The 20,132-nt window shown below is 50.1% G+C and overlaps 1 protein-coding gene across 1 annotated transcript in view; it reads left to right on the plus strand.

Moving 5' to 3' along the window:
* Positions 1–20,132, plus strand: part of LOC137436654 (ryanodine receptor 2) — a 344,268-nt gene that overhangs the window by 244,123 nt on the left and 80,013 nt on the right. Inside the window, exons 83-84 of the mRNA XM_078786637.1 lie at positions 16,870–16,946; positions 17,401–17,474. Coding sequence (XP_078642763.1) covers positions 16,870–16,946; positions 17,401–17,474 — 151 coding nt within the window. The remainder of the gene's footprint in view (positions 1–16,869; positions 16,947–17,400; positions 17,475–20,132) is intronic.

Here is a 20,132-nt window from a genome sequence, read left to right on the forward strand (position 1 = left end):
CGAGCACCCGGCACGGTCGACGGCCGAACTGCCGACGCCATTGGCGGCCGCTCTACCGAGCCGACCACCTCCGGCACGACGACCGAGGCCTCCACCTGACCAAGCGTGGTGTTACTATCATGCCAGGTTCGGACAGAAGGCCCGGACATGCCGACCCCCGTGCACCTTCGGCAGGCCGGGAAACGGCCGGGCCGGCGTTCATTACCAGCCATGAGCGCCGGCCACACGGGCAACTTACTGTTCATCACGGATAAAGCGTCCGGACGGCGCTTCCTGTGCGACACCGGCGCCCAACTGAGCGTCATACCCGCCTCTGACCAGGACAGGCAATCCGCGGTTTGCGGCCCCTCCTTAGTTGCGGCCAACGGATCGACTATCCGCACCTTTGGCCCGCGCAACGTCACCCTCTGCTTCGGCGGCCAACGCTTTGCTTGGACGTTTGTAACCGCCAACGTGCCCGTGGCTCTGCTAGGCGCCGACTTCCTCTGCGCACACGGACTGCTGGTGGACGTCCAACGGCGTCGTTTAATCAACGCTGAAACCTTCAGCTCCCTGGTATGCACATTGAGCAGCTCCGCGCCGACCGAGCTGGCATGCGCCGTCCCGGCGGCGAACGAGTTTGCTCGCCTGCTCACGGAGTTCCCGGCCCTCACGCGGCCGACGTTTTCGGCCGTCGCAGTACGGCATGGGATCGAGCACCACATACCAACCACGGGCCCGCCGGTCTACGCCAGGGCCCGCCGCCTCGACCCAGCCAAGCTCGCCGTAGCGAAGGCCGAATTCGACGCGTTGGAGCACCTCGGCATCGTGCGGCGCTCCGATAGCGCGTGGGCCTCGCCACTGCACATCGTGCCAAAGCCGGGGGGTGGATGGCGCCCGTGTGGCGACTACCGCCGTCTCAATGACGCTACCACCCCCGACAGGTACCCGATCCCGCATATCCAAGACTTCTCCGCCCGTCTGGCGGGACGGGTCATTTTTTCGAAAATTGACCTCATACGGGGATATCACCAGGTACCTGTCAGGGCGGCCGACGTCCCTAAAACGGCAGTCATCACGCCGTTCGGCTTATTCGAATTCTTGCGGATGCCGTTTGGTCTCAAGAACGCGGCTCAGGCGTTCCAGCGCTTGATGGACGGCGTGCTGCGTGACCTGCCGTTCCTTTTCGTTTACCTGGACGACATCCTCGTCGCCAGCACGTCCCGGGCCGAGCACCTCCTCCACCTCCGGACACTGTTCGAGCGCCTCAGCGAGCACGGCCTCATCGTCAACCCGGCCAAATGCCACTTCGGCACGACGGCCGTTGATTTTTTGGGCCATCACATCACCAAGAACGGGGCCGTGCCGCTGCCAACCAAGGTCGAGGCCATCACCACGTTCCCGCGTCCCCACACCATAAAGGCCCTGCAGGAATTCCTGGGAATGGTGAATTTTTATCACCGCTTCGTGCCCCGCGCTGCTCAGCTCATGCGGCCCCTCTACGAAGCCCTCCGGGGCATGCCGGCCAAGCACGACATCGCCTGGTCCGCAGCAATGGATGCGGCCTTCCAAGGCTCAAAGCGGGCCCTCGCCGACGCAACACTGCTCGCTCACCCGGTGCTCAACGCTCCCATCGCCCTCACCACGGATGCCTCCGACTACGCGGTGGGCGCCGTACATGAGCAATGGGTGAACGGGGTTTGGCAGCCACTCGCTTTTTTCAGCCGGCAGCTCCGGCCGAACGAGCTCAAATACAGCACGTTTGACCGGGAGCTCCTCGGTCTACACCTGGCCGTCCGCCATTTCCGCCACCTCCTGGAGGGCCGACCTTTCACGGCGTTCGTCGACCACAAGCCGTTGGTTTACGCCATGGCCAAGGTCATGGAGCCATGGTCGGCCCGCCAACAGCGCCACCTCTCCGCCGTGTCGGAGTTTACCACGGACATCCGGCACGTCGCCGGCAAAAACAACGCCGTGGCCGACTGTCTTTCCCGGGCCAGCGCGAACGCGGTCCACCTGGGCGTGGATTTTGCGCTTATGGCGGCGGACCAAACCACCGACACCACGGTGCAAGCCCTCCGGGCGGCGGACACGGGCCTCCGCCTGGCCGACATCCCCTGCGCGGACACTGTCCTGCTCTGCGACGTCTCCCAAGGCCAGCCTCGCCCCATCGTGCCCGTCGCCTGGCAACGCCGCATCTTCGCCTCCCTCCACGGCCTTTCCCACCCGGGCCGGAAAGCTTCCCAGAAGCTGGTGTCGGCGCGTTTCGTCTGGCACGGCCTTCGTCGGGACGTCCGCGATTGGACCAGCGCCTGCACGGCCTGCCAACGGGCCAAGGTCCACCGACACACCCAGGCCCCGCTGGCACCTTTCACCGTGCCCGAACGACGTTTCGACCACGTCAACGTGGATCTGGTGGGCCCCCTCCCCCCGTCACGGGGGTTCACACACCTGCTCACCATGGTGGACAGGACCACCAGGTGGCCGGAGGCCGTTCCCCTCGTCTCCACCACCACCGCCGACGTGGCGCAGGCTTTCATCGCCACCTGGGTCGCCCGCTTCGGCGCACCGGCGGACATCTCGTCAGACCGCGGTCCACAGTTCACCTCCGAGCTGTGGGGCGCGGTCGCCCGCAACCTGGGGATCAAGCTCCACCGTACTACGGCCTACCATCCCCAAGCAAACGGGTTGTGCGAGCGATTCCACCGCTCCATGAAGGCCGCGCTCATGGCCGGCCTTCAAGACGTCGGGTGGGCCGACCGGCTGCCGTGGGTCCTTTTGGGCCTTCGCACGGCCCCCAAGGAGGACCTCCAGGCATCCACCGCCGAGCTTGTCTATGGCCAGGTGCTACGCGTCCCGGGCGAATTTGTGCCCGACGCTACCAGTCCCTGGTCCGCAGCTCACCAGCGCTCGGACCTCCAGGAGGCCGCCCGACGGTTTGCCCCCGTGCCAACATCCCACCACGGTGACCCCCAGTCCTACGTCCCCCCAGCACTCCGCACAGCGGAGTATGTTTTTGTGCGTCACGACGCACATCGGTGGCCACTCCAGCCGCCGTACGACGGGCCCTTCCGGGTGCTGCGACGGGACGACAAGTTGTTCGTCATCGACATCGGCGGCAGGTCGGACCGGATTGCTGTGGACCGCCTCAAGCCGGCGCACGTGGACGTCGACCACCCACCACGGGTGGCCCTTCCGCCGCGGCGAGGCCGTCCCCCGTCCACGGTGCCCCCCACTCGACCGCCCACCACCTCACCGGACCCCCTCCCACGACCCGCCAGGGGTCGCTTCGGCCGGGTCATCAGGACCCCCCTCAAATTGACCCTGCCGGTGCAAGTCGATTCTGGGGGGACGTGTGTATCGGCTGCCGCTGAGTTTTCACAATCGCCTTGCACCTATCAAGGACGCGGAGCGATCACCATGCCGGGCTCGTCCAGGACGCCCAGGCTCGCCCTCAACTTGCCAGGCCGCAGCCAGGACGCTGGGCCACGCCCCCTGGCGCCGGGCCTGGGCAAACCCCCTGGCGGAATAGATATATATTGCTGACTGATAAACGGTTTTTCAGAGTGCCTGAGTGTTTGATTTCATTAAAGCAACTCAGATGAATTCTAGCTTTTTGTCGCGTCCATTCTTCCGATCGACGTGGGAGCCCCGGCTCCTTCAATATAATATAACAGATATCATGAAACATTTACATTTTGTAGTCCATTGTATAATTTAAATAAAGATAAATGCAAATTTCGCGTGTGGAAAAAGTAAGTACACCCCTACATTTATCACTACTTCAAATACTTAAAATTAGAATCAGGTGCACCAGCTCAGGTGTAAATGATTAGAACATCGTTAGAGAGGATCTTGGAGGAACCTGTCTTATTTAAACCTCCGACATTTAGTTTGGTTTGCTCTTTGTTGTTGAAGTGTGCGGCATTACCATGCCTAGATCAAAAGAGCTCTCTGACAGAAGGTCTTCAGACAGACGCCTTCTCTGAGGCCTTCAGACAGAAGGTTATAGATGCCTATGAGTCTGGGAAGGAATTTAAAAAGATCTCCAAACAATTTGAAATCAATCATTCGACTGTCCGGAAGATCATCTACAAGTGGAGATGATTCCAAACAACTGCCAACTTGTTTAGGCCAGGTCGCCCCACCGCCCCAGCAAGTTCAGCCCGAGAGCAGACCGCAAGATGCTGAAAGAAGTCTCTAAGAACACCCAGAATGTCATCATGGGACCTACAGGTAGCTCTTGCCACTGTTGATGTCAAAGTGCACAAGTCTACCATAAGAAAGAGGCTGTACAAATTTGATCTACATGGGAGGTGTGCCAGGAGGAAACCTTTGCTGTCCAGAAAGAACATCAGGGCAAGCCTAAAGTTTGCCAATGAACACCTCGGCAAAGACCAGCACTTCTGGAACAATGTGCTCTGGACAGATGAGTCAAAGGTAGAGCTATTTGGCCACAGTACCAGAAGACATGTTTGGCGAAAACCAAAGACAGCATTTGACCACAAGAACCTGATACCAACTGTAAAGCATGGTGGTGGAAATATTATGGTTTGGGGCAGCTTTGCTGCCTCAGGGCCTGGGCAGCTCACCATCATATAATCCGCTATTAATTCTTCATTGTACCAGAAGGTGCTTGAGGATAATGTGAGGCCATCTGTCGGAAAGTTGAACCTCAACCAAAGGTGGACCTTGCAACATGACAATGACCCTAAACATACCAGTAAATCCACCAAGGAATGGCTGAAAAGAAAGAAATTGGGGGTTATGGAATGGCCAAGTCAAAGCCCAGATCTAAATCCCATCGAGATGTTGTGGGGGGATTTGAAACAAGCTGTGCATGCAAGAAACCCCTCAAACATGGCCCAGCTGAAAGAATTCTGCATGGAGGAGTGGGCAAAAATTTCTCCCAGTCGATGTCAGAGACTGGTAGACAGTTATAAGAAACGCCTACTTGAGGTTGTTTCTGCCAAAGGGGGCAAGACCACCTATTAGAGCCAAGGGTGTACTTACTTTTTCCACATGCGAAATTTGCATTTATGTTTATTTAAATTATACAATGGACTACAAAATGTAAATGTTTCATGATATTTGTTATATTATATCTCACCTTTATCTATCAATATTGTTGAAATGAAGATCAAATAGCTGTATGTTGAAATATGTTGAAAAAGTCAAAACTTTACATGGGGTGTACTTACTTTTTCACGTGACTATATATATATATATTGTTGCGAATATGGAATTTGGCCTCCATATCCGCTTGTAAATATTCCCCTATTTTCTCCAATACTCCCCAACTTTCCCCAATCCCCCATTCCCTAGTCCCATTGCATGTAAACAACAATCAGTAGAGCCGACCTTCCCCTTATCCCCCCATTAAATGTCGTGCCCAGGTCCACCGCACCACACGTAGACAACTTTCGGACATCTTCCTAGTTATTCTTAATCTATGTCAGTTAAGGCCTCGTTTCCATTAATTATGACTCTTCGTTGCACCAGAATGTGATTATATGGCATCAGTAGTGAGTTTAGGACCTTTCCCATACCTCCTCCCATCTTCTTCCCCAAACAACAACAATAACAACAACTACAACAACAATTACAACTACAACTACGACTACAACAACAGAGGGGCGGGGAGTGTGCGTCCTCACACCGGCTCGGTTACCCGCCATGACCATGCGCTCCACGGCGTTACCCCGAAGGGGCTGGCTGTCAGCTCCTCGTCAGGGGCGGAGCCAGTAACCCCCCCACGCACCCAATGAGAAGCAACGTGCCGATTCCATCTGGGGCGGCGCTAACGAGCCGAGGGCGTGTCACTCCCCGCCGGATATACGCGGCCCCGCGCCGGATGTGACGTGAGATGCGCCTCAGCTTGGAGAGAGAAGCCACCGCCACCCCCAGCGCGACGATACCTCCCCGCATCTTTGGACCGGACCGGACCGTACTGTACCCTGCCCCGAGCCCAGGAGGACCTGGAGCCATCGATACCCGCTTTCCTGTCATCAACCCCCGTGTGAGTCAGCCGTTGTCCCGTTTGTCTGTCGTCTGTCCGGGGTTAATATAAGAGTGTGTCTAAGTGCCTGTCTTTCTGTGATTATACCTCTAGCCCCTGTAATCTGACCTTTCCGTACGAATATAATCTCCTCCGGAGGTCTTGAGAATTGAAACATTGGTGTCGTATTGTGTTATTGTAATCCAGCCGGGTGTCTTCTTTTTCTTATTGAGCCAGCATCGCGCGACTAGTCAACGTTCGGGCACAATCGGGTAACTTGTGCAGACGTGGTCATACCATAAAACCGCTCGGTAAATAACATCCAAGCCACGTCTGTAACAATTGGTGTCTGGGAGTGAGATTCGAGGCCCGACCAAATTTTTTAAAAAAAACGAATAGAGGAAAAAAAAAAAATTTGGTCAAAATTTGGAGCGGCCGAAATTTGTTTTGTTTTACAAAACCTGAATTTTGAAAGTCGCGCTATGGCGGATCAAGACGGCTGGGGTCCGGTAGGGGAGAGTGAAGCAGGGTCGGTCCAGGACCAAATTGAGACACGTGAGGAGAGCGAAACAGCGGGGGTAGCAAACGCACAAAATGGCGCCTCGCTGGTCACCGCGCCCGCGACCGTAGCAGCGCCGCCGATGGATTGGGGCCTATTTATGGAACAAATAAAGGCGCTCATGGTCCAGACAAGTGAAGACCTGAGGAATGACTTGGGAAACCAAATGGGGGTAATGAGGGACGAAGCGAGGGGTACCGGTGAGGGGTTAGACAACGGGATAAAAGAAGTAAAACATGGGTTAAAGGGGGTAGAAAATAGAATGGCTGCCCAGGAGAATCAGATAGAGGGAGTGAAAAATGGGTTAGAGGGGTTAGAAAACAGTATGGAAGGCAAATTGAGGGACATGAGGGACCAAGCGGAAAGGGAAGTTAAACAAATGGAGCAGCAGATAGAGGGGGTCAGAATGGGGGTAGAAACCAAACTGGATGCTCACAGGGAGGAAATGGAGCAGATGAGGGTGGCATCTGGGCAGGAGATGCAAGTGATGGGAGAGGAGATCAGAAGAGGAGTGAGTGAGGAGGTCGGAGGAGTGCGCGAGGAGGTGAGGCACTGTGAGGAGCACATGGAGAAGGAGGTGAGAAAGGGGACTGTAAAGTTACAAGGGGGCATAGAGGTCCTGACGCAGGAGGTGGAACAGCTGACGGAGGGACAAAAAGAAGTAAAGGAGCAGGTTCAAAGGAACACTGCGGTATAAGGAGGATTAAAAGCGACACAAAACGACATAAAAAACGACTTGATAGCGACAAAGAGGGAATGTCAGATGGTACGTGAGGGACTGACAACGAGGCTGGACGAGGTGATAGAGGTTATGGAGACGACGGACCGGCAGGTGAGGACGCACATGGAAACGGTCAAGGTAGCCTTAGAGGATGAGCTTGAGGAGACGTACCGGGACATAAAAGAGGTGAAGCAGAAATTAGAAGAAGTGGAAGAAGGGGTGAGCGAAATTAAGAAGCGACGGAGAGAGGATAACAAAGAGATAAAGGAGGAAGTAAAAGAATTGGTCCAAAGTCTGTGTTTGGATCGTGATGATGTGCTCATTAACCGGATGAGGGATTCGCAGGTGATGGAGGAGAAGCGAAGAGGAAGAGGACCCGGTGTAAGTGGTGACCAATATGGTCGTGCGTATGATGCGCCAGGGGATTTAAGAAGCTTGGGGGTCGAGATAGACCCGGGTGTTCGTGAGAGGCCGTGGGTGAAGTGTGCGACAGGTCTGGTGTGCGAAAGAGGAGGTGTGCAAGAAAGTCCGACTCTGGGGTGTGTGAGGAAAAAGTGCGTGCCAAGGAGTGAGGGTGCTGGCGAGAGTGAGTCGGTCGTAGCGCGTGTGCGAGGGGGCACATGGAAGCGCGGTGTGGTGAGTGTTACAGAGGGTGTAACGGGAGAGTGTGCGCGAGAAAGGTGTGTGACGGACAGGTGCATGGGGAAAGAGTGCGCTGTCAAAGGCAAGGAAGAATGCACACCTGTGGTGAGTGTTACAGAGGGTGTAACGGGAGAGTGTGCGCGAGAAAGGTGTGTAACGGACAGGTGCATGGGGAAAGAGTGCGCTGTCAAGAGTAAGGGTGAGTGCGCTGTCAGGAATGGAGGTGAAAGTAGTGAGAGTGACATGGAGCGTGAGTTAGTTGTGACAGGTGAGCGAGGATGTACACCTGGGATGGAAGGATGCACACCTGGAATGGTAGAGCGTGAGTGGGAATGCACGCTGGGGTTGGTGGTGAGGCACGTGGATGGGTGTGCGAATGAGGGCACACCTGTGATTGTCACAGAGGAGGTGACAGAGGAGGGGGCGCGAAGAGGTGTGTTGGTGTGGTGTGCTACCAACGGATGTGTGCCAAAGTGTTCGGTGGTCAGGTGTGTGACCAAGGCTGTGAGTGGAATGGGTGTGCCTGGGTGTGTAAGGAACGGTACAAGGAGCATGGAAACGGCTGGAGGTGTGAGCAAGGAACGGGCTGCGGGGTGTAAGCAAGCAGGTGAAGCATCGACGGTGACCGGGTTAAAGGTTAGGTCGACTTTTAGCCGAAGCGGGCCCTCGGTGCGTGCCGGGTTTCGCGTGCCGCGAGAACCAGCGGGGATCCGAGCCACGGCGGGTTCGAAAGGACCGCCGTGCGCGATCCGTGCTGGGCCTCGCTTTGAACGTCCGTGCTCCACTAGGCGGAGCGGGCGGCCCGATAGAAAGAGTCGTTATGGCGACCACGTTTTGTTGAGACGTGCCGGCAGGTCGAGATCGGGACATTGGATGGCTCCGTGCCGAGATGGTGCGTGGGATCTCGGCCCGGGTAAACCTCCTTCCCTGCACCGAATGCGGGACGTATCCAGCCGCTGGCACAAAACGACCCGCATTCATTGCTCGGCTGTACGAAGCCGGGCTGTAGATGTGAATTGGCGCACCGAGAGGTAGTAGTGAGTAGACTGGGTGATGAGGTTAGTGTTTTGGACCCAAAATTAGAGAAAAACAAAATTTGATGATTGGCAAGGGATTGGCAGTAGTGATTGGCAGATGATGGGTAGTGATTGGCAAATTTTTGATTTATTGAAATTTGATGTGCAAAATTGGTAGTGAGAGACCCCCGATGTGGTGGGATGGCATCCCTGCCACCCTTCCCATGTGGGGCAAATGCGCACTAGATTATGGGGTGTATGGCAGTGAAAACTAGCCCGGGTGGGTTAGGTTATATTGTAGGGATCTAGAAGAGATTGACATTAGGTAACGTTGAGTTTAGTTAGTGACTGATACCTGTAGTAGGGACGCAGGTAGATTAGTGTGGATGATAATGACGAGGGAGCGCAATAGTTTAAAGGGACGACTGGGAAGCGCAAGTTTCAGAAGGGAGTAGTTAGCTGAGATGATGCCGTGTTTGTGAGAATTGAACAGGTGTGATTGCACAGGTGTGCAACTGGACAGGTGTGTGGAGCAGTGTATGAGTAGTGAGTGTGTGGATCAGCGCGAATGCGCTTGGGGAGAGAAGGGTGCAGGTGGCACCAGGTGTGAGAGCACAGGTGTGCAGGTACAGGTGTGTGGAGAGAGTTGGAGTGAGTGGTACGGAGTGGTGTGCATGGTGCGAAGGTGTGGATGGGGGAAGAGTGGACCCCTTTCACGAGCACCCGGGGCGGGTAGTGTAAGTGTTAGGTAGAGGGTGCAGGTAAATTGTGGTTGGATATTGGCATTTGTGGTGCGGTTGCAGAATGGTGTTGTGAATGGGTGCATTAGTGTTGTGGAAATGGCTGGGCGTGTAGCCTGTTAGTGTGTGTAGTTGGTTGGGCACTCCACCACTGTGAGGATGTCGGCCAGGTGAGGCCGCAGGTGGGCTCTGGGAGCCGGTAGTTGTGAGTGGGTGCCTGAGGATCCCGGGTGTGGATCGGGCAGCCCAGTGCCAGAGAGGGCACGGAGTGGGGAGAGAGCCAGAGGGCCTTCCCCTGGTAGTTAGGTTAGGGTAAGGAGCAGGTAAGCTCGGAGGCAACTGCAGTGGTGGAGGTGTGCAGGTGGGTAGACCCACTGGGAGAGGTACACGTCGCAGCCCAGAAATTGTACGAGGGCACCGGGAGATGAATCGGGGGAGTGAGACCCCAAATTGAAGAGCACCACAGTTTGGCCAATGGGAATTGGTTTTTAGAACCCATAGTGTAAGAGGGCCAATGGTTTGGCCGGAGAAAGACCCCGGGTAGTGTAAAGTTGTTAAAGTCATTTAGGCGATAGTTAGGATTGATGAACCTGTCGCACCATACGCAGCCACTTACCTGTGGTGATGATGATGACGCCACACCTGTGTTTTCTTTGTTTTGTGCAGGAAATGAGATTGCTGTGAGGATTTGTGAGACGCATCACGACGTGGATGAGACATTGGGGTGATTCCATCTCTCCCTCCCTAGGAGGGACTGATGATGAATTGGTAATGGCAAATTTTGATGTTGAGTTGAAAATGGCAAATTTTGATGAGAGTTGAAAATGGCAAATTTGATTGGTTAGGAGGGAGAGAAGACGAATTTGGTTTATGGGAGGAACGGGGAAGACAGTAGGGATGTTTGTTGATTTGTAAAGTAGATGTTTATGGGTAGTGTTGTGTTGTGTGGATACAGTAAGGGGTAAGGGAGGGGCCATGTAGGTTACCTGGTGGGGGGGGGGGGGCGTACGATAGGAACGTACCTGTCTCACCTGGTTCCCATGTGCCCCCAGTGTGCATTACCTTATATTGCGTGCACTTTTGCGCCCTTACCACCTTACTCACTTGTTTCTTCTTTTGTCTCCCACCTCCGAGGATCTGGCTTTGGGGTAGAGAGAGAGGAGAGAGAGGTGCTGGCTGCGCAGTTGTGGGCCTGCACTTTCGCTGTTTGCTGCCGGGATCGATACACCATATGGACCGCAATGTTTGTGGCCACCCACAATGGACCGCAGTTCGTTTGCGGCCAAGCACCACCCGGGGATGGACCTATGGGTCAACGTGGCACCTATGCCATACAGGTGAACCACTTTTAGTTGACACCAAGTGCACCACAAGAAGAGCAAGAGACACCTGCAGGGTTAGGGGTTGTCGAATTTATTTTTATTCCAATGAACAATGGTGACTGCACCGATTGGTGGTGGGGTGGTGCTTTTGATGCTGGGAAAGGGTGCTCTGCACGTTATTAAAGGCCGTCGGCCACAGAGCACTCGTGGGTTGGTGTATCGATGTTGGCAAGCGCGCTCTCTCTATGCATAACATCTGCATGTGTTCCTCCAAAAACAGGTCCTGGATCGTAGTGTAGATATCAGCGTAATCTTGTAAATAATGCTCCCTACCGGCTGTATGTTTAGTTTGAGGATTCTTTCCGGATTCGGTTATCCTGTGGGTGTGTTTCTGTGAGGAGAAGGGTGCAACGTCGCAGGGGGACATATTTACTCATTTGTGAATATCTGTAAAACTGTCGCACTCAGGGTAGAGTTAATAGTAGAGGGAACTACATTGCGTGCCACACTAAAGTCGGTAAAAATTTATCGGGTCGGGACGCCCCGAGGGTAGAGAAGGGTGCAATGTTGCGAATATGGAATTTGGCCTCCATATCCGCTTGTAAATATTCCCCTATTTTCTCCAATACTCCCCAACTTTCCCCAATCCCCCATTCCCTAGTCCCATTGCATGTAAACAACAATCAGTAGAGCCGACCTTCCCCTTATTCCCCCATTAAATGTCGTGCCCAGGTCCACCGCACCACACGTAGACAACTTTCGGACATCTTCCTAGTTATTCTTAATCTATGTCAGTTAAGGCCTCGTTTCCATTAATTATGACTCTTCGTTGCACCAGAATGTGATTATATGGCATCAGTAGTGAGTTTAGGACCTTTCCCATACCTCCTCCCATCTTCTTCCCCAAACAACAACAATAACAACAACTACAACAACAATTACAACTACAACTACGACTACAACAACAGAGGGGCGGGGAGTGTGCGTCCTCACACCGGCTCGGTTACCCGCCATGACCATGCGCTCCACGGCGTTACCCCGAAGGGGCTGGCTGTCAGCTCCTCGTCAGGGGCGGAGCCAGTAACCCCCCCACGCACCCAATGAGAAGCAACGTGCCGATTCCATCTGGGGCGGCGCTAACGAGCCGAGGGCGTGTCACTCCCCGCCGGATATACGCGGCCCCGCGCCGGATGTGACGTGAGATGCGCCTCAGCTTGGAGAGAGAAGCCACCGCCACCCCCAGCGCGACGATACCTCCCCGCATCTTTGGACCGGACCGGACCGTACTGTACCCTGCCCCGAGCCCAGGAGGACCTGGAGCCATCGATACCCGCTTTCCTGTCATCAACCCCCGTGTGAGTCAGCCGTTGTCCCGTTTGTCTGTCGTCTGTCCGGGGTTAATATAAGAGTGTGTCTAAGTGCCTGTCTTTCTGTGATTATACCTCTAGCCCCTGTAATCTGACCTTTCCGTACGAATATAATCTCCTCCGGAGGTCTTGAGAATTGAAACATTGGTGTCGTATTGTGTTATTGTAATCCAGCCGGGTGTCTTCTTTTTCTTATTGAGCCAGCATCGCGCGACTAGTCAACGTTCGGGCACAATCGGGTAACTTGTGCAGACGTGGTCATACCATAAAACCGCTCGGTAAATAACATCCAAGCCACGTCTGTAACAATATATATATATATATATATATATATATATATATATATATATATATATATATATATATATATATATATATATATATATATATGTATATATATGTATATATATATGTATGTATGTATGTACGTATCCAAAATACCAAAAGAACCCCCAAGGACTCTGAAGACCCGAAATACCCCAAAGATCCTGAAGACCGGATGGACCCCAAACACCCAAAGTACCCTGAAGAACCAAACGAACCTAAAGTCCTGAAAGACCAAAAAATACCCCAAAGATGCTTAAAGACTACTAAACACCCAAAAGACTCAAAATACCCCAAAGACCCCCTTAAAAGACCGTTAAACACCCAAAAGACCTCAAATACCTCGAAGACCCAAAATACCCTGAAGAAACAAAATACCCAAAAGACCTTGAAGACCCAAAGACCCCAATGACCCAAAGGACACAAAAGACCCAAAGGACACAAAAGACCCCAAGGACACAAAAGACCGCAAGGACTCCGAAGACCCAAAATAAGAGTAGTTATATGCCTCTTACATTTGAATTGTAGATGGTGGCTTGCAAACTGAGCCTCATGGTCGGTGTACAGAAGCGGTATTTTTTAAATCATAATAAATGCAAGGTACAGGGAGGTGAAATTTGCTGTATGTGATGTGCAATGCACGCAGAGTAAAACGAGTGTTCATTTACATCTGTAGGATGTCTAACAAATAAAGATGATAAAAGCACCGCTGACTCTAGGCCCAGACTTCAGACTTTGGCATTCTCACGTGGCTGTAACGACAAAACTGTTCCAACCCGTCATTTTTGACGGGCTTTATACTAGTACTAGTATCTCTTACTATAATTCACCAAATGTCTGTCCGTCTGTCTGTCCGTCGGTTTGAAGGTACCGCAAAAACGGCTGAACCGATCGCAACGATATTTTGGGTGGGTAATCCTGGGATCTCCTGGAGTAAAATAGGGTATATTGTTTTCCCAATTTCAGCTTTGGCCTCCAGCATTTTCAGGGTTGGACTCCCGCATAACGCGTTATTTTCCCGGGTGCCGCACAAACGGCTGCACGGCTGCACCGATCGGCTGCACCGATCGGACTCTATGATCTCGGACAAAGACCTTTTATAAGGACATAGGTTGAATCCCTGCATGAGAGAATGCCAACCCCCTCCCCGCCATCACGGTCGTCTCTCCAACTCACAATCCCACGAGATATGCGGGAAGGACGACCCAAAACCAATTATCTTCTTTTTGATTCGTATATAAACATCATTAAAAGTAAATAATGACCCCGGCCAAAGTTCAAACGACGTGAGTTTACTCTCTACATGAGAGAATTCCACATAGCTATTTGGGTGGTGTATACGCTAACAGATCGCTGTCTCCATCAATCTTGCCAAGGCCGTAACACCTATCGGCTCAAATTCCTTTTAACTGTTGACTTGGTAGTTTTTACAATGAAGGAAACATTAACAATGTTGTTAAAAGTTTATTTTGTGATTAATTTGTGATTGGAGTTATGTTGTTTGGAATGAAAAAAGAGATATCGAGTTCAAGTAAATGACGACATGCCGTGATGGTTTCTACCTTCTAAACGGGAACTTCGTGGATCGCCATATGCAGATTCACCACGGACCCACGATCGATGTTTCTATACGTGAACGTACCCGTTTGTTTGCGAACGGGTACGTTTTTCATGGAAGTCCTTCACGAACTTGCTGTCCATGTCTGACGTGCGACTGAGGGTGCTACAGGAATGTGGAATTTATTGGTTTCATGCTTTAGCATTCGCCGTATCTGCATTGCCTGTGTTCAATAAACTCCCACACTCTCTTCAATGCCAGTCTTCCTTCCAGGTCTTTAAAACAGCTGTTCACCACCACCTCATATCTTCTCCCAACCAAAACCATGATCTTTTTCTATTTCTGTCAATCCACCCCGAACCCACCTTCAAATTCCCTGTTTTCTTTCTTGAAAGTTCATGTGGTGTCCATCTTGTTTATCCCATGTACCCCGCCTCAGCCCTCTCTCTTCCACAGATCCCCCGATGTCCTTGTTCCTACTGTTGTTGTGCTTCCCTCTTCCCCCCACCCTCCTTGTCTCCTGCTCCGTTTATTTTATGGTTGTACGTGTTAGCTCTTATACGAGTCTCGACTTGGTAAACAAAAAAAAAAAGCGTGTCAGGACCTTTATCAGGGGTGTGTTCCATTACCAATAAGCTTGCTATCGCTTGACAAGCCAGATGTTCCTTATCAACTATGTCCTTGGAGTGATTAGCATGCTTGAGTGCTTAAGCCACTTGGTGAGGCCTCTCCAAGCTGATTTGTAATGGAACTCTCCTACATTAGCCCATGTGATATGTTCAGTTCAAAAGTCTTCTTTTTCTGATCATATTCTTGGTTTACAACTTCCTTCTGTGGATTAACACTGTTGAGGATTTCTGAGTCAGTCATGACACGGTCCATTTCACACCACTCTTCAATTTTGGCTTCAGTCAAACTTTTAAATGGATTATCTTTACTTGCTTGCATCACCATACTGGATATTTATTGGATCGTGGTCTGCAGACTTTTGTACTCCTGAGATATCAAGCTGCCATATCCCATGTCACATTTTGAAACAGGCCAGCCATTAGAAAAGTCACTGTGATCAGGCAATCTCATCTGATCATAAAAATGCTTTGCCTTCTCAATTACCATCGGTCCTGAACCTCTCATGCTCCCTCTGAACACTTGAGAGCAAACTATTCGTGCAGAACTTTATCTCGCTGCTCCATCTTTGGCTTGCAAAGAGTACGGTGCTTGTCTGCAGCTTTGTCTGTCTCTGACTTGGTGTAAATTTCCAGTAACTTGTCCTTCTGGGCCTTAATGTCATAGATGGTTGACAATCCAACGTTGTACTCGCGCATCACCACATTTCTAATTTCTCCCTTCTCGAGTCTCATACATATGTCAATCTTCTGGTTGATTAATGAGAACAATCTTCCTCTTCCGACCAGTACTGCTCGACAGGATAACAGAATCCAAGGTGCATTGGAAGGTGAACTTCTTCTTCTTCCCTTGAGTGTTCACTGATATGTTCTACTCAAGATGTGGGATCCTGTGATTGGTCGTTGGGCGGAGAGAGCAAGATGCATCATGGCGACGATTAGGACATGGATTTGGATTTGTTCCTGTTTTTTTTGGTCCGTTCAACCTTGACTCAGGAAACATCACCGAAGGGTTTTCAAAAGCAAGGAAGTGAGTGTTTGATATTTTGAGAAGCTAAGAGATTTTCGTGGCACCATGGATTTTGTGGACGGATCCAGATTTTCATCCAAATTGAATTATTTCGTCCTTGTCACAGACACAACCTGCCCACCAAATTTCGTCTGAATCCATCCATAACTTTTTGAGATATCCTGTTCACAGACAACCAAACAGACAGACAGGGGTGAAAACGTAACCTCCATCGTTCTTCAGTGGTGGAGGTAAAAATACATGTATATAACGGGTTTGATGTTAATACGACTGAAGGAACCTGATAAGAGTGTAACTTATGGAACTTTGTACCATTTAAACATCTGGAAGATCTGTATCAGGATTTTTCACTTTTCCCACCCATTCAGCACTAGCTAGAAGTTGGAATTCTCGGGTGTCATGGAGCATTATTTTCAGACGCAGGACTGCTCTCTGTTAGCTTTGGCTATGACCCAGGTTCCACCATCTAAAATTCCTTAACTGGCCACTCTTCCAGCATCTCCGTCTGGACACTCGCAAATGTTTTCCTGTTGAATATAAGCTTTGTCACCAACTGCTGACTATACAGTTTTGAAATTCGAACCAACAAAGGGCTGACTGGTTATGTGGCATCAATATTTTATCCTGACGGAGTAGTCGTCTAGCGGTCTTGCACCTTGAGGCTCCCTGAACAAATTGCTTTATGTCGTTCCAATTTTAGATAATCTAGTCAACGATTCTGCTAAATAGCAGCCTGCTGATCTAGTAAAATGGCTGCCAGGTGGTAGTTTGCATCATGACGGGCATAATTATTGTGATTGCAGATTAGGTGAGCTGAAAGTTCAAATCTAAATTATTTCTGCCAAAGAAACCACCAGGATTATCCTGCAGTACCACTTATTGAATAAAATATATATGTTAATGCTCAAATGAGGAGTTGAAAATGAATTGATCGCTCTTGATTCTGAAATAAAGAAGAACTAATCACAGTAACTCCCATTTTTGCAGAAAATGCTTGATTATCTAAAGGAGAAGAAGGATGTTTCATTCTTTCAGAGTTTGGCAGGTCTTATGCAGACGTGCAGGTATGAATTTGTCATTCTAACGTTATTTCATCTTCTCGGGACGGCATTCGAGCAGGTGGCCCTATTTCATATTTTTGAATCACTTCAATCGATTCGGAGAATGAGTGGAGGTATATAAAATGTTAAATTTATAATTATCAAAGGCCAGCCACAGCATCTGCTCTTGTTTATTTTTCTGAGTATAGAAAAGACTCCAACTGTAATTTTGAGGAAGTACTGAGATCTAGCTCAAGTCTCGGGCCATTAATGCACTTCAACCTTTATAATGATTAATATGTGTCATGGAGACCTCATTTCCATATTCCCAGGTTCTCTTGCATGTTTCTTTTACACCTTTTGTAACCCAATCATGCATTGAACTGTTGTCTCATAGGTTAAGAGGTGTGGAGGTGTGCTGCCTTTAACACCAAATTCTCTCAAACAATTGTGTATCTCATCTGCTGTCTCCTTACAGTGCTCTTGATCTCAATGCGTTTGAGCGGCAGAACAAGGCTGAAGGTTTGGGGATGGTCACAGAGGAGGGATCAGGTATGTCCACCTTCAGGGGAAAGGATGTGGAAATATAATATATAAAAACAAAATTAGAGGCAGTTCAAAAATGTGCACTTTTGTTATCAATGTGAAAGAAAAATAGTGTTTTCGAAATCATGTTATTTGTCCTCACAAAGACCTGAAAAGAAGTGGGAGGGAAACCGTCATGGTTAGGGAAGATTCGCATCACTTATCTTCGAAGTCTCTCTCTATTTTGTCCCTCAACACCAGCTGCTGTGTGTTTCCCACTCTCTTTCTGCTGTTCGTTTTGTTCTGTTGTGTCCTGTATAAAAAGAAGAAAAAAAAAGAAGTGGAATAATTGGCATTATAGAAGATGATGTATCAGGCTAGGGTTTGAAGGTGTTGAGAAGATTCTGAAAAAAACACAAATCTACATGCAGTTGAAGTAAACCTAACTTATTTTGAACTCATTGTGAGTCAGGATGACGAAGAGGATTCATCTTTGACAATACTTATTAGGAACATGATGACGTTGTATACTGCTGGGAAATGCCATGCGAGTTGTTTAACCAAACTCGGTGGTCTAATGGTTGGAGCATCTGCTCAGAGTCTGGGAGGTCGGTGGTTCGAACCCCGGCCGAGTCATACCAAAGACTCATACCTCCTGCAATGAAGTACTCCGAGTAAGTCCACAGTGAGGAGTTCCAGACACCATACGTGCAATTCATATTTGAGCATCAGGTTGGTAACGTACCATGTAAGGACAGTTGTCACCTGACATCACTAGTGACATGCTTTATTTGTTTGTCATATTGAGTGATAAAAAACAAGGCACAGATGTATTTGAGGGGATGGATATTCATGGTTAACTTATGAATGATGAAGGGTTCGAGCACAATATGTTTGAACAATAGATTTCTGAAAGTAAGTGATATATCATTTAATGTAAATAATTAATCATTCAGTGGATAGTGTTACTAAACAAAAAACACCAAATATGTGCATGTAAAAATAAGTGCACTATTTGATTGCACATTTCATGACAATGTCAGGGAAGCTTAATTAATCCACACTGGTGAATTAATTAATCCCTGTGGGTGGGAGTACCCTTCTCGGACCACCTTCAGTGGGCAGTGTGCTGCGGCCCCTTCTTGGAAATGCACTTCATAATTTTTGTCATTTTTGAAAGAAATTTTATTGATCACAACATATCACACTCCACATCATAACAACAACAACAACAACATGCATTTTAAGGCCATTTTCCCTGCTAGAGCGGGGGTTAGCCTTGCGGTCCCCATGACAATCTTCTCCATTTGGCCCTATTTTCTGCATCTCTCCTTGTTAACCCCCTTGCCCACATTTCTTCTTCCACCATCTTTAGCCAAGTCTTTCTCGGTCTTCCCCGTCCTCTACTTCCTTCTACATTCATTTCCATCACTCTTCTCGACCAGTCACTTTCATCCTTCCTCAACACATGACCAAACCATCTCAACCTGTTCCTCTTCACAGCATCAATCACAGGCTCTATTCCCATCATCTTTTGCAATTCATCATTTGTCTTCCTATCTCTCAACGATACTCCGCACATCCACCGAACCATTCGCATTTCCACCCTTTCCAGCCTTCGTTGCTGCTCTACGTTCATTACCCATGTGTCGCTCCCATAAATCATAACACTTCTCACACATGCAGCAATGCAGCATACACCTTTCCCTTCAGCTTCAACGACACTCCCCTCCTCATCAGCACGCCACTCAGTTCCCGAAACTTCTTCCATGCACATCTCACTCTAGGAACGGTTGCCGAGTCTGATCCACCTTCTCCATACAGCATGTCTCCGAGGTAGCAAAATGTTTTCACACCTTCCAGCTTCACGCCGTCTCCAAGATCCAACTCAACATTTCCTCCATCTGCAGCTCCCTCTGTGCACACCTTACATTTGAATGTAGCTGCCACACTGGTTAATGACCCTCTCAGACCACTACATTTTTGATGAACCCACTCAGCGCACATTGTACATTGAATGGAGTTCACTCCGACACCCTTCCTGCACACAGCACATGGCCACTTCCCAGTTCTTTCCACCTCACCACATGCTTTACCACTTGCCATCACCTTCGTTTTTCCGATATTCACCTTCAGACCTTTTGTCTCCATACATTCCTTCCACTTGTTCATCTTTTCCTTCAGTCCATCCATACTTTCCACAATCAACACCAGATCATCTGCATACAACAACTCCCACGGTAAACCCTCCTTTACGTTCTGAGCCAGCACCTCCATCACAGCTACAAATAATAGTGGACTTAGTACCGACCCCTGATGCACTCCCACCTTCACCTCAAACTCACCACTGTTCCCGTCCTTACAGCTGAGCACGCTCTTTTGTACATTGCCATCACTACTCTGATCAACCATTCCTCCACTCCTAACTTCCTCAATGCCCATGTCAATACTTCACGTGGAACCCTATCGAATGCTTTCTCCAGATCAACAAACCCAAGAAACAACTTCTTCCTCTTCTCCATGTACTTCTCCTGCAACTGCCTCACAATAAAGAGCGTGTCTGTCGTTCCTCTTCCTGGCATAAATCCCAACTGCATTTCGTCGATCTTCACCTTCTTCCTTATCCTCCTCTCCAACACCTTTTCCAATTCCTTCATTCCATGCTCCAATAACTTTATATGCTCC

Source organism: Myxine glutinosa, chromosome 11 (assembly GCF_964187855.1).
Source record: "Myxine glutinosa chromosome 11, kmMyxGlut1.1, whole genome shotgun sequence".
In the NCBI taxonomy this organism is placed as follows: Eukaryota; Metazoa; Chordata; class Myxini; order Myxiniformes; family Myxinidae; genus Myxine; species Myxine glutinosa.